The following is a 12,754-nucleotide window of genomic DNA, read 5'->3' on the forward strand; positions in this document are numbered from 1 at the left end:
TTTGCGCAGGAAAGCAAGAAAATGTCAATTTTGAAAAAGTTCCCTGCTAATGAAAACAAATCTGCAAACGATATTGCTTCTTTAGGTATGCTCACCACCACAATCAAAATCGATTATGAACACAAAAACCCACAAAGTGGTCTGGTCTTTCGTCTTTGATATTGCAATTGCAAGTAGAATCTTATCATGTAACCACTGGAGACGGTAAAGATTTGTGCTCTAAATAGAAATTAAAATTTACCATACGAGTTGGTTCAAAAAGCAAGAAAACTTCTGTTTGTAAATTTGGCATAAAGCATTTTTATTTGCAACCAACGCGGCAATGTTATTTTCACATCTCTAAGCTAAGTTAAAGGACTTTGGTCGAACCGGATCAGCGTTGGTAGGGGAATTTCCCAACACTGCGAAGATGCAAACATTTCCACACTTTTGTTGTCGTTTTTTGAATCTCAGTTCAATTAGCTGACAAGAACATTTGGGCTTTATTTTCAGGAAACTAGTGCTACTGCTATGAATCCCAATAAAAAGTATGTATTTTTGTTTTTATTTTTTACCATGTGTATGAAAAAATAACCTCTGTTATCAGTGAATTGGTACCAGATTCAAATTTGTCTTTATATGAATCAAAGTTAAACAGAAACCAAAGATATTATTGCAAAGAAAAGTTGCCATACTTTACCAAATTAAATTAAAAAATTAAGGCCTTGCTGTTCTATAATGAAAGCTAATTATGTTGTCTAAAAACTTTTTTCCTTCTCAATATCTGTTAGATGTTACTATTGCCATAATAATGGTGAATGTAGCATATAGGAATGGGGGGTGCAGTAAAATTTATTGTAAACAACCTGATTACAGATATGGTTTGATCCTGTCAAAGAAATCAAAGGACAGTAGTCATCTAAAGCCTAGGTTGTCAGTTTTTAACAATGATGATTCAAGTGATGAAGATGGAAAAAGCCAGGTTAACTCTCAAATTCATAAAGAAGCAATGAAAAAAATAGTAAAAAAACAAGTACGTTTTTTCTCTATTTTATATTGGAAATCAATGCGAACAAGAAAAAAATGCTCTTTCAGACTAAACTTGAAATACAAAAAGCTCTGGAAGAGGACGCCACAGTGTATGAGTATGACCAAATTTATGATGATATGAAATCCAAGTCAATTAAGGAAAATACTCCATCTGCAATCACAAAAGCAGACAAGCATAAGCAGGTACATACTGTGTAAAACTGCAAATTGTTTTCAAAATATTTTGGAATGTGATTAATTTTTAGCAGACCTTTACTAATATTAAGTTTAAAGAGCTCTTCTGGCAAATGTGATATAGTTTGTGTTTAGCTTTACTAATATTATTTTGTGGGAATTTAGCCAAAGTACATTGGAAGTCTGTTAAAAGCAGCTGAGGCAAGAAATCGAGAGCGACAACGTGTTGAGGAGCGCAAAATTGAAAAGGAAAGAGAACAAGAAGGGGATACATTTAAGGATAAACCTGCTTTTGTAACTTCTGCGTATCGTAAGCGAATGCAAGAAAAACAAGAGGAGGAAGAACAGGAAAGACGGGAAGCTGCCATTGAAGGTTTATTTTTTTACTAGTTTATTGTTTTCTTATCAAATTCTTTCTGTATCAACTGGCTGGCTATAAGTCATTGCTTTTTTTTTGAACATTGTTAAATTTACAAAAACATATTATTTAACTACAAGGTTACAATCAAAGAATTATTCCTGGATCCCGCATCAGTACATATTTGTTTGATTGCTGCAGCAAAGCTTCATCCTGTATCCACAAATAAATATTGCATTATTTTGTTTCTTTTAAATGCAATTTGAAATGGTATTGTAGAATCAGATAAATTTACATGCTTGAGAAGTTGTAACACCTTTTAACCATGGTAATCTTTATTCAATAACTATCTTAATGTAAATTAATGTTGCAAGTTTCATTGTGGCTTGCTACTGATTCCCAGCAAGCCAACAAGTGTGCTAGGATGTGTTCACCTGTTTTGCGTTTCAGTCTGATCATCTCTACCATATTTCATAAATTTATTGCATTGGGAATAGTAGACGATGATATACTTGAATTTCTCCATCAATTTTGACATGACTAAAACATTAACACTTAAACATAACAAGAAATGGCCTCCTTGTCTACTTGTGATTACACAAAGAAGTGTTGCTCAACACAGGAGACATACATTCAACTTAAATTTGCACTTATACACTCACATCATCTGACTTAAGATTTACAAAAGTGGCTGTAAAAGTACTCTGAGATCTTGCCAATCTGTTAAAATTGTTTCACAGACCCTTAAAGAACTGTGGACTCTTTTGAAACCACTGATTTAAGTATTCAAAGTGTATTTGAGTACAAGCATAGTAAACCCCAAATGCTTTAGGCTTTAATACATCTTTTTTTTACAGATGCGTTAGATGTTCGCAAGCAGAAAGATCTCAGCGGTTTCTACAGACATTTTCTTCGCCAACAAATGGGTGAGGAGCCATCACCAACTCAAGGGTAAATTTGTTTTGCCAAGATTTTGTGCATGTAAATTGTATGTTGTGCAACATGCCTGTTTTCCAATGTGAAATGTTTGTATGATTCAAATTTTATAACAATTTGGTTGGAGCAATCAGCACATTTTTAAAAAGTTCAAATGTGGGCCTGAAATCTTGTTCACATGCGTTTGATCAAAGATTTGTTTGTAACTTTGAACGAAGTTGTTTCCAACCATTTTTTTCCCAGGCCTTCATCACTTAAGTAGCAATGTTCCCAAATGATGACTTGTATAATTATCAAAATAAATTCCATTGCAGCAAGGCCTAAAATAACTATATAGGTTTAACAAACTTCAAAAATGGTAAAATACAGTAAAGGGTATGAGGAATCTTGGCCATGAATATGCGCTTGTCTAAAATTCCAGCTGATACTATGTATGGCAGACCTGGGCATTGTACAGGAGCAGGCCACATACACCCTTATGGTTGCTTCAATCTGCCATGTTTGATGTATGTCTTAAATCTACATTGCTTTTGAACTTATAAACAAAATAACGCACCAAGTATTAACCTTAGTGGAACTAGTCAATTTGGTAAAAAATTTTCATTTAACTCCCTAATTAAATACAAAATTTAAAAACTCCCTAATTGAAATAGATATGTGTCAACTTAACAAATGTTTAGTTACTAAGCTTCAACCTAAAGTACCATGTGCCAAACAAGAAACATACAAGTTTCCCTGGCACTTAACAAGACGAAAATGAGCACTTATGTGTTTTGTGAGTTACAATGCCTTTTTACCAAAAAGTGGATGTACAATTTGCCCTGTCACACATTATGGTAAATAAAAACCAAATATTAACAACAAGACTGTATATATTTTAATGTTGCTGCTGCAAGTTCATGTACTAATAAATTTAGTTCCATTTCTTCTGTTCATCTTTAGATCCAAAAAATCTTCACCAACTTCTCAAGAAACTACTGATAATGAAAAAGATGCATCAAACATGGCAGCTGATGTTACCAATGAAGATGACAGAGACACAGATATGTCATTTTCAAGTAGCTCTGATGAAGATGATCACAAGCAAGACTCTAATAGCTCCAGAAAGCGAGCTCATAGTAGTGATTCATCTGAAAACCCTGTTAACCCACAAGATGATACAAATGATGCCACTGAAAAACTTTGTGAAAGCAAAGTTTCCACTAGCCAGGAAGGACATCGTGTCAATAAACAAACAAAGCAGAATCCAGAAAACACCTCCAGTTCATTTGTCAAACGAACAGACAAAGATTCAGTTTTGTCTGCAAGGGAAAGGTATTTGGCACGGAAAAAATTGGGCCAATCAAAAAGGTTGGAAGGAAACTAAAATTGTTTGTACTCTTTATATCACACATGTTGTCGTCTGTGGTTTTTAATAATGATGATCTAAGTAAAAAGTTAGCTTACATTACAAATAACAATTAAATTGCTTCAGCAATACTGCATTTTGACCTAGACATTCACAAATCAACAATTATTATTAGATAAGCTATTAAGATCCACAATTTTTGAAAAATAATAATAATGGGTCATCTTAACATACTTTGAAGTTTATTTTGTTTTTCACTGCTCTGCATTTTACAGCCCATTTTGCTTTATTTTCCGATCACAAGTTTAGCATTAGGTTATGCATGTTTACATGCACAAATTTACGTGGGTAAATTACAGAAATTTGCCGTTTTTTTAAAGGGAAGAAATGAAAAGGCAAATCCAGTACAATTTAGGGTTAATCTTGACAAATGTACCCAGGTAAACTTGGTGGGTAAATTGTAAAACAAACCAGGTAAATTTTTCTCGTACAGTCTGTGACTGTATGTGGTGTAATGGTTATTTAAAACCCTGTTAGTACAAACTTTCACAACATGCAAACAAACATTAATAAAATTGATAAACGTAATTGATTTTGCCTCACATGATGCAAAAAGGTTGTGTTGTTTGTTAAAAGTTTGAATGCAAAAACGACTAAAACATGCTTTTTATGTGGTATTAAAATTTCTTCTGTATAACAATGTTCTCAACAAAATAATAAATTGTAATACTCATTATTTTTTTGCTATATGTTTTTTTATAAAAAATCTTAATACATTTGAAGTAAAAATGTGTTCGCCCTCAGCCAAATACAATGTGTTACTTCCTTGCCTCTCTCAGCTAGATTCCTGACCCCTGCTGTTACTTGGAATTGAACAGCAGGATTTAAGCTCGCTCTTATTAATACAAATAAAATGAACAAACATTTTTTTTGTCACATCATATGAAACCAAAGCATTGATAGAATAATCATACGTGTAATACAACATTGGCAAGGGAAAGAAAAGATAAATAGGAAGCAATCACCAAAAATCAATGTTTTAATTTATCAGCAGTTAGTGTTGGAAATATTGTTGCCTTTGAATTGCCAAAAATACCACCAGTTGTTTACAAACAGTGTCAAAAAACAAAAAAAATTTGGCAAGCAGCAGAACAACTAGTAACATTTTTACACACCAAAAGAAAAAAGTTCACTTTTTATTTAAGTTGCATTAACTGCCACAAAAAAATTAATTTGTTAAAACAATCTGGATTAGAATTGTACAAACTATGACAGGAAACTAATCACATTTGTTTCAAATGTTGACATTTTACCATTTATGTTTTTAGTGTACTATGAAATATCATAAATCAATTATTTTAGTTATTGAATGTCAGTAAACCATAAAAAGCACTCAAAAATACACACAATCAATTGCCAGCACAAACTTATGAACTATATTACACCCAGTACAAACTTTCTGCAATACTAAGGCACTGATGTAATTTGATGCCTTAAATACTGTAAAACATAATTTCCACAACAACATAAGAGTCCATTACAGTTAAGCGCCACTGAAAAAAGTGCATTTGATCTACCCACTTACAGTTGTATTGCACATGAGAAAATAGGCAAAAACAAAATTTCCCCTTATGAACACATCACATCAACTTTTACAAAACTCTATTTTTTGCCATAAATTTTGCAACTTTTCAAAAATTACTTCTTTCCCAAATGCAACAGCATCAAAATAGATGGTCCATTATGAGATAACAACTGATGTCATATTACTCAATTCTTCACCCATGTTTTTATCAAATGTGTCCTGAATTTCACTAGGTGACCTAAAATCATCATCCAAACCCTGAGTTGTAACAGTTGCATCAAAAAGCAGCTCCGAATCATCATCACTGATATCCGAATCATTTGTTTGGTCAACAGTGTTAAAACTTTCAGCAGCATTGGGTGCTTGTTTGCGAAGGACGTCGATTTGACGCTGCTGTTTTAATATTTTGCCTTGTAATTGTCTAATAATATGCGTTGAGGCCGGGGACTGAAAAGTTTGGGGAAGATCAGTGGATAAACTTGTTGATTCTGCATTCTGAAAATCAGATTAACAAACATATCACAAAATCATGCCAACTTTGCGACTCCATCATAACATGACAGTACAATACAACCCACAGTGATGTGTAATTCAGCAACTGGTGAACCTTAACAACTAATAAACCCATGTCCCAAGTGTTACTGACTGCTTAAAATTTTTTCACATTTGGCAACCATGACGATTTTGAATCCTAAGCAACATGTGAAAGTATGTTTTTGGAATTAAACAGTGGTGTATTAAATGAAATGTTTAAATATGTGCAAAGATGGTAAATAAAATAAAATCAGCATAAAGCTTGTTACAAGTTGACATGAATGAGAACCATGGTGTGAAGACTGTCACAGTTTATGTATGTGATCACAATATTCCAGTTTTCCAAAACATTGCAAAGGAAATTTTCTCAATTTGTAAATGGTGTCTGCAGTATTTTTTTTTTGATGTACAATGATTCTTATTTGTTTTTGCTTAAACAGTTAAATTTGGATTGTACTTGGAGTTAGTTGCATTCAAACTTCGAAATATGTATTCTTGGTAGCAAAGTTACTATTTGTGTTTAGTGTGAAGGAAGGCAGACATGTAAAGTTTCCTTTAAAAAAAATTCACACAACTTTCCAAGTGTATTATTGGATGTCTGCGGACGAACCTAAAATTAGTGATGGCACCACTGTTGTGACTCATACCTGCAATTTTAATTTTGATATTTCCTGCTGCAGTTCAGCGATTTTCATTGTGTTGTCTGCTTCCCGGATCCTCAGAGACATCAATGCTTCCTGATTCTGAAAGTATTTGTAACAGTTTTTGACGTTAAATAAATTTGCCCTTTTGCATACTTGTATAATAGAGTAAGCATTATACACTATTACATCCACTAAAAGCTTTTTGAGCCAACCTTGCTTTCTGAATGTGCTAAGTGAGTATTGACTTCATTTAACTGCTGCTGTAGAACCTTCTCATTGTCAATAGCAACACGACATTTCTCTTTTAGTATTGATCTATCATCTTCTGCCCTTCGCAGTTGTGAGGTGCATATTTGATTCTGGAAGTTAAAAAAAAAACACAATTTCAAGCTGAACATTTAGTTTATGAAGTCAACAATCACATTAGGGTAATGAACATATCTAAGGTTTTTATGGGATCAGTTTTATGCAAATATAATGAAATAGGACCTACTTAGCAGATTGACCACACAATGGTGCTAAAAAACATGTTACACTGGAAGGGTGGCTTAGCACATATTGCCATTGCCCTATTTTAGGGGTTAGTGGGGCTATATGGTAAAACTCAACAATCAACACCTCAAAATGGCATATTCTACGAACTGTCCAAATTTTATCAACTTCAGACATTGCTTAAAAAGTTAACACTTTTAGGGGGCAACTGATGGGACTCCATGGCAAAACGTGACAATTGACACCTAAAACTGACTTATTGCATGAACTGTCAAAATTTCCAATTTAGACATTGTTTAAAATGTCACCTATTTTAGGGGGCTAATGGGGTAAATACTGGGACTATCAAGTCAAACAAAACAAATGGAACATCTACATGCCATATCTACCATCTGTAAAAATTTCATTGAAATCCACCAATAATTTCGGGGCAAAAGTGCATGGACAATAATTATTGGAAAGAAACAAAAACAAAAAAACAGAGAAAAGCAATATGTGTCCCATTCAGGGAAGGGAACCCATAATGATGACACCAACTTACAGTTGTTTCCAGTTCCGTAACTCGCTGTGATGCTTCTGCAAACTGTGATATCAGTTTTGTTTCCCTGAACTTTGCAGAAATTAGTTCCTCCTGCAATTCCTGTAGTGCAACTTTGCTAGTTTTGCTTGAAGCATTTAGCACAGATCGTCTCGTTGCATTTGTTCGATTGATGTGTTTCTTAACACACAAAATATAGGAAAACATTAACGAGGAACATGCCAATATAACAAGTAATTTTGGGGCCCAGTATTATTTGAACTGGACATCTAGGCACCATTTGTTTTGTTTTCAACATATTGGTTTCCTTGTCAATATTGGTTAAGCAGCAAAACTCAAGATGTCAATATTGACTAAGCAATAAAATTTAAGAGGTAAACAATATTTCAGCAACCATGTTCACAAATAAACTCCAAAACACATCCACCAATTTCAAACAAATAGTTTTCTGTTTACCTGCCAACTTTCTTCAAGTAAGTGCAACTTATGGGTAAGATCTTTCCTTACGCTTTTTGCTTCTGCCTCCCGCAGTTTGGTGGCAATAAGTTCATCTTGCAAAGAAACCACTTTTGATTGATCTGTTAATTCTCTATTCCTTTCTTCAAGATCACAAACTTTTTCCTGACATGAAAAAATGGTAAAAATCAAACTAGAATTTTAATAGCTTTTACACTTTAAATGCATTTTCACTGTAAGTACCTGAAGTTCACTCATAGTTGATGAAGCTTCTGCCTCCCGTAGCTTTGCTTGCACAAGATCTTGTTGTAGGTGTAAAACAAACGTTTCAGAGAACTGATTTGCCGAATCGTTTCCTGCAACAGCACATATTTAGCACAAACAACATGTTTTCTGCACTACAAACAGTTGAAAATATAACACAAAATTTACCGGGCACATCATCCTCAAAAGCTGCTGAATTCAATGAGCCGGTTTGACTGAGTTTTGCCTGACGTTTAGCAATGCTAAGTTCTTTCCCCATTATTATTTTTTCCTCTGCTTCAAGTGCTCGATTAACTCGATCCTAGAAAAATTTATTGAAAAACGTTCACTGTGGACTATTTGTGAAACCAACATTAAAAAAAAGTATTTGTACACCCAACCACATGGCAGAAATATAATAATTGTCACTCCACAAAAAATTAAAGATCACTGGTTAGGCATTGTTTTTGATGAGTCATGTGAATTTATGAGGGATAATAAATATTACCAATGTTTATCTTCTCGTAGCAAAAGATAAAAAGTACAAATCCCAAAATACAAAAACATCTGCCATTAGGTATCTCTATTTGGATAGTTTTACTTCCTTTTAGCTACAGTTGTCTGGACTTTGCTTTGGGAAAGCACCCATGGCAGGTCCAGCCTATGTGTCAACAAACTGCTATAAGTAACACAAAGCAGCAAGATTGGAAATGGGTCAAACTAGTCAAATTAATGACTGCTGCAGACAGAATTTTGTTTTAATTTAAAGTAATTATTCAAAGTGTCACAAACCAGTCTTGTAAAGCAATTAATGAGTCAGTTGACTATTAACAAACTTTATTATACCCTCAGGCAATGTAAAGTTGCACCAAATGGTAGCACCATCTTTTTTATTTATGATTAAATAACAAACCAAAAAAATTGGATAAAAAGAATCTCACTTTAATATAAATGCCCACCTGAATTAGTTTATCAGCTAAAGTTCCATTTTCAATTTCAAGAGCTTCAATTCGTTGTCGCAGCAGTCGATTTTCAGTGTGTAATTTTCTCATTTCAACTTGTTCCTCTTGTTCTTTGCTTCTCATTGTCATGTACTCCTTTTCCAACCTAAAAAAATGGTAAATTGATTTACACAAAGGTAGAACAGTTTGTCACTGCTTATAAAAGTAGACAGAAGTTGACCATTGATATAACAGCTTTTATAATTCCTTTTAACAAAGAAGAATGTTGAAGGCAAGGAATGATTATCTACATAAACTTCTGCTTGTTGAGCAGAAATAAATTTACCTCGTGCAAAACAATCATTGGTGCAAATGCAAATAATTTACGAAACAAACTCAGCTATATATGGCACAGACTAAGTGACTGAGGCTAATCAAATTTGTTTGAGTCAATTTAAAACTCATTTCTAATTCATCAGTAACCATTTAACTAAGGTTACTTACTTCTTCATTTTCTTTGCATTATACCTTACTAACAGGTAACCTTTCTGGAACAGCAGATCAGGATCTTTGTTGTAAAACTCTGGCAGTTCCTTTTGAATCAGCTGCGAAATCAAGTTAATGTTTTAATTTTAAAATATACAGCATGATGTGTGTTACAGAAAATGCATATTTCAGAAAATACAGTTTTGCTTAGGATTGTTTTCATAATATTTAAATGTTATATTCATTTTAATCTCATGATAAAATATGAACCTTTAACATTCCCTCCATGTCCATTTGTATGAGTTGTTGCTGGCTTCCAAGTAACATTGCAAGACCCAACCTGAAAATGATTTCCATTCCCTGAACAAAAATTTGTTTTTACCAATGATGCAAAAAGTGTATGTCACTTAATTGAACAGGCCTCACTTCAGATATGAAAACATCCATAATTCTTGAAGCAACGCCCAGGTCAAATGTTGTGGCAAAAAGTGTAAGAAACCAGGACGAGGCAAACATTGATGTGTGGAAAGCTTGTGCATGGAAATGGATCATTAATTCTGGTGCATGTTCCTGCAAAAAAATTAAACATTAACTGATACATCGCATTGAAATTCACAATGCTTAGGCAGACTGAATAACAACACTGCACTAAAATGAACAAGTATACTGCACCTGGATCAGGTTTTCTAGTTGGTACATACAAAGGCCGAGCTCTGCCATGGATGGTTTAAACAGCTCCCTTAGTCGATATTCCTGCATTAGTGTTGTGAATACAGCAAATGCTTCCTCCTCTGGCATTTGCATCAGTAACAACCCCACAATAAAAGCACTCCCTTGGCAATATCCAACCTCTCTATCCACCAGGGAATAAGCCTTTACAAAAGGGAATCAGTAACACTACCAAGAATTGTAAAACCAAAAATATACATAAAGCTAAAAAGGATTTATAATAAAAAAGTAACTGTAAAAAAATAAAGAAGAAAATGTTCTGAATGAGTTATTTGCAAACAGTTAAAGGGTATTTAAAAAATGCAATTTGTAAATGTATTTGTTACCAACACCTTTTGATTAATTCAGTGCAAACTTGGCCCTAATCATGATTTACCTTGATTACATTAAACAATACTTCTTGTCCAATGCCATTTCGATCTTTGAAAAAATCTTGTTCAGGATAAGTTCTCGCAATATCTCTACGAATTAGCTTTTCTGATGGAGAAGTTTGTTTTAATAGATCCCCATATTTTATTTTATAAGGGGAGTTATGCGCATTGCACAAAAGTTGCCAAACAAGTCCACGAAAATGATGAGGGATTCCACAGCGAATCATTTCCTAAAACAAAAGGTTAATGTAGTCATTCACTAAGCATACAAACGCAGTAATCAAACTTTAATGTTTTGATAATTGTCTGTGAATTTATAGGTCAGTGTTTCTCAGCCTTTTTTACTCTGCGAATTGGGTTGCATCTTTGTGACCCCTTCAAAAGTGCCTGGCGATCCCTTTTCTATCCATGTAAAAATTATAACAAAAGTTATAACGTTTTACCAGAAGCGATTAGGTGCTATACAAAATATACAAAAGAAGTAAAAGTAACACGCATTTTTAATCAACTGCTTCAAACAAACACATAATTATTAAGGTTCGGAAGCCACAATAATTTGTTAAAAGTCTATATGTTTATTCTTCTGACTGACCTTTTCCTAATTCAAACAACAAAACAGAACAAACAATTTTTGGGGCCACTCATATGATAACAAAAAAACTATTTCTTAGTGAGAAATCCCTAAATGTTTTTACCCTTAATTGTTTTGAGTTTTTTCTTTTATATTCATCCCAGTCATTAACAATCTGTCCCCACAAGATCCATGCCCGGCTGTTCTCATTGTGAAAGACAACATTTCCAGTATTGTCACAACCTGAAGAGGAAGTGTTGTTTGTGGATGTCGGTGAAGCTGACCCATTGCTACTTCGTCGAGAAGTAATTGACTTTTCACTTGAAACTGATTTCATTGATTTGGTATCAGCTTCTAATAGGCTGTCACCCACAAAACCATTGTTAGGATTGTTATTGTTGTTAAACCAGAATAGCAATTTTGTTTAATGCTGTAAATTACCGGTTTTGCCTTTCAATTTTTGCCAGTAATTCTAGATCATCATTGTTTAAATCTTTGTTAGATTGGTTGCCATCCACACTGCTTTGACTCGCTCCTAAAGCAGAATATGTGTATTTTGGTGTTAGTATGAAACATTTAAGTCATTTTATAAAGTAAGATATATTTCCACATAAATGTAAGAAATCATAGTATATTCCTGGCTGCAGTACACTAGAACTTTTTTGGCTTACCAAATACAGTTTCTTTATTGTGCAAAACCGCTTGCTTTGAAATAACACTGATTTCTCCTCCACCTCTTAAAGAATATGAAGTAGAATCTCCTCTATTTGAAGATGTGGCAGCATTAGAAGCAGCTGGGGATCGCACCAAATCTTTCATTTTTTGCCGAAAGTTGTCAGCTGTTCACAAAACAATATGTTCTTTAGGGGAACTGTTAATGCACACCTTTCATGTAGCTTACCTAAAGTCGACATTGGAATCTTCAGCTAGTTTGCATATAACACTAAAGCGTGTTACATCTGCTTCCCTGTGGTGAACTGTGCATGTGCCCCAAACAATCTGCATAAACAATATAAACATCTACCAGACATCAGCAATACGTTAAGTAAATACCGTATATCACGCGGACCGGAGTGCAACATAAAACAAGAGCTAACTTCTGCTTCTCACGAAGACAAAGTGCCCGCAATAATTATTCTATTTTGTTGTATTGACGTACTTTTGAACCACAACTTTTATTTGTTGTGACATCAACTTGAATTAGATTTCTTTGTCAAGTTAATCCATTGTCCAAGACCAGTTATCATTTCCTTCCCTAGGTTCATTCAGAATTCAGACGTCACAATCTAAACGCTCAAACATAAATATCATGCATGGGT

General features: G+C 33.9%; 2 protein-coding genes across 4 annotated transcripts; one reads left to right on the forward strand and one right to left on the reverse strand.

The window, feature by feature from the left end:
- Window positions 1–275: 275 nt before the first annotated feature.
- On the forward strand, window positions 276–4,769 carry LOC145221585 (nuclear speckle splicing regulatory protein 1-like). Its single transcript, XM_080088036.1, has 6 exons — window positions 276–527; window positions 856–1,012; window positions 1,075–1,212; window positions 1,369–1,576; window positions 2,419–2,512; window positions 3,440–4,769. Exons 1-6 carry the CDS (start codon window positions 511–513, stop codon window positions 3,861–3,863), a joined length of 1,038 nt encoding a protein of 345 aa, XP_079944162.1. The 5' UTR covers window positions 276–510; the 3' UTR covers window positions 3,864–4,769.
- LOC145221549 (EVI5-like protein) lies at window positions 4,755–12,754 on the reverse strand. Of its 3 annotated transcripts, none has more exons than XM_080088033.1 (18): window positions 12,595–12,754; window positions 12,337–12,434; window positions 12,107–12,274; window positions 11,877–11,970; window positions 11,560–11,797; window positions 10,870–11,094; window positions 10,437–10,637; window positions 10,191–10,334; window positions 10,035–10,124; window positions 9,783–9,883; window positions 9,297–9,444; window positions 8,527–8,659; window positions 8,338–8,450; window positions 8,095–8,259; window positions 7,642–7,818; window positions 6,821–6,967; window positions 6,612–6,707; window positions 4,755–5,925 (listed from the first exon to the last, which is right to left on the reverse strand). In XM_080088033.1, the coding sequence occupies exons 2-18, from the start codon at window positions 12,347–12,349 to the stop codon at window positions 5,587–5,589; spliced, it is 2,592 nt and encodes an 863-aa protein (XP_079944159.1). In that variant the 5' UTR covers window positions 12,350–12,434; window positions 12,595–12,754; the 3' UTR covers window positions 4,755–5,586. The 3 variants fall into 3 exon arrangements, with proteins under 3 accessions (XP_079944159.1, XP_079944160.1, XP_079944161.1); XM_080088034.1 differs by lacking the exon at window positions 12,595–12,754 and adding an exon at window positions 12,489–12,588; XM_080088035.1 differs by lacking the exons at window positions 11,560–11,797; window positions 12,107–12,274; window positions 12,337–12,434; window positions 12,595–12,754 and having other exon boundaries at window positions 11,877–11,940.

This window comes from Phallusia mammillata, chromosome 1 (assembly GCF_965637545.1).
Source record: "Phallusia mammillata chromosome 1, kaPhaMamm4.hap1.1, whole genome shotgun sequence".
In the NCBI taxonomy this organism is placed as follows: domain Eukaryota; kingdom Metazoa; phylum Chordata; class Ascidiacea; order Phlebobranchia; family Ascidiidae; genus Phallusia; species Phallusia mammillata.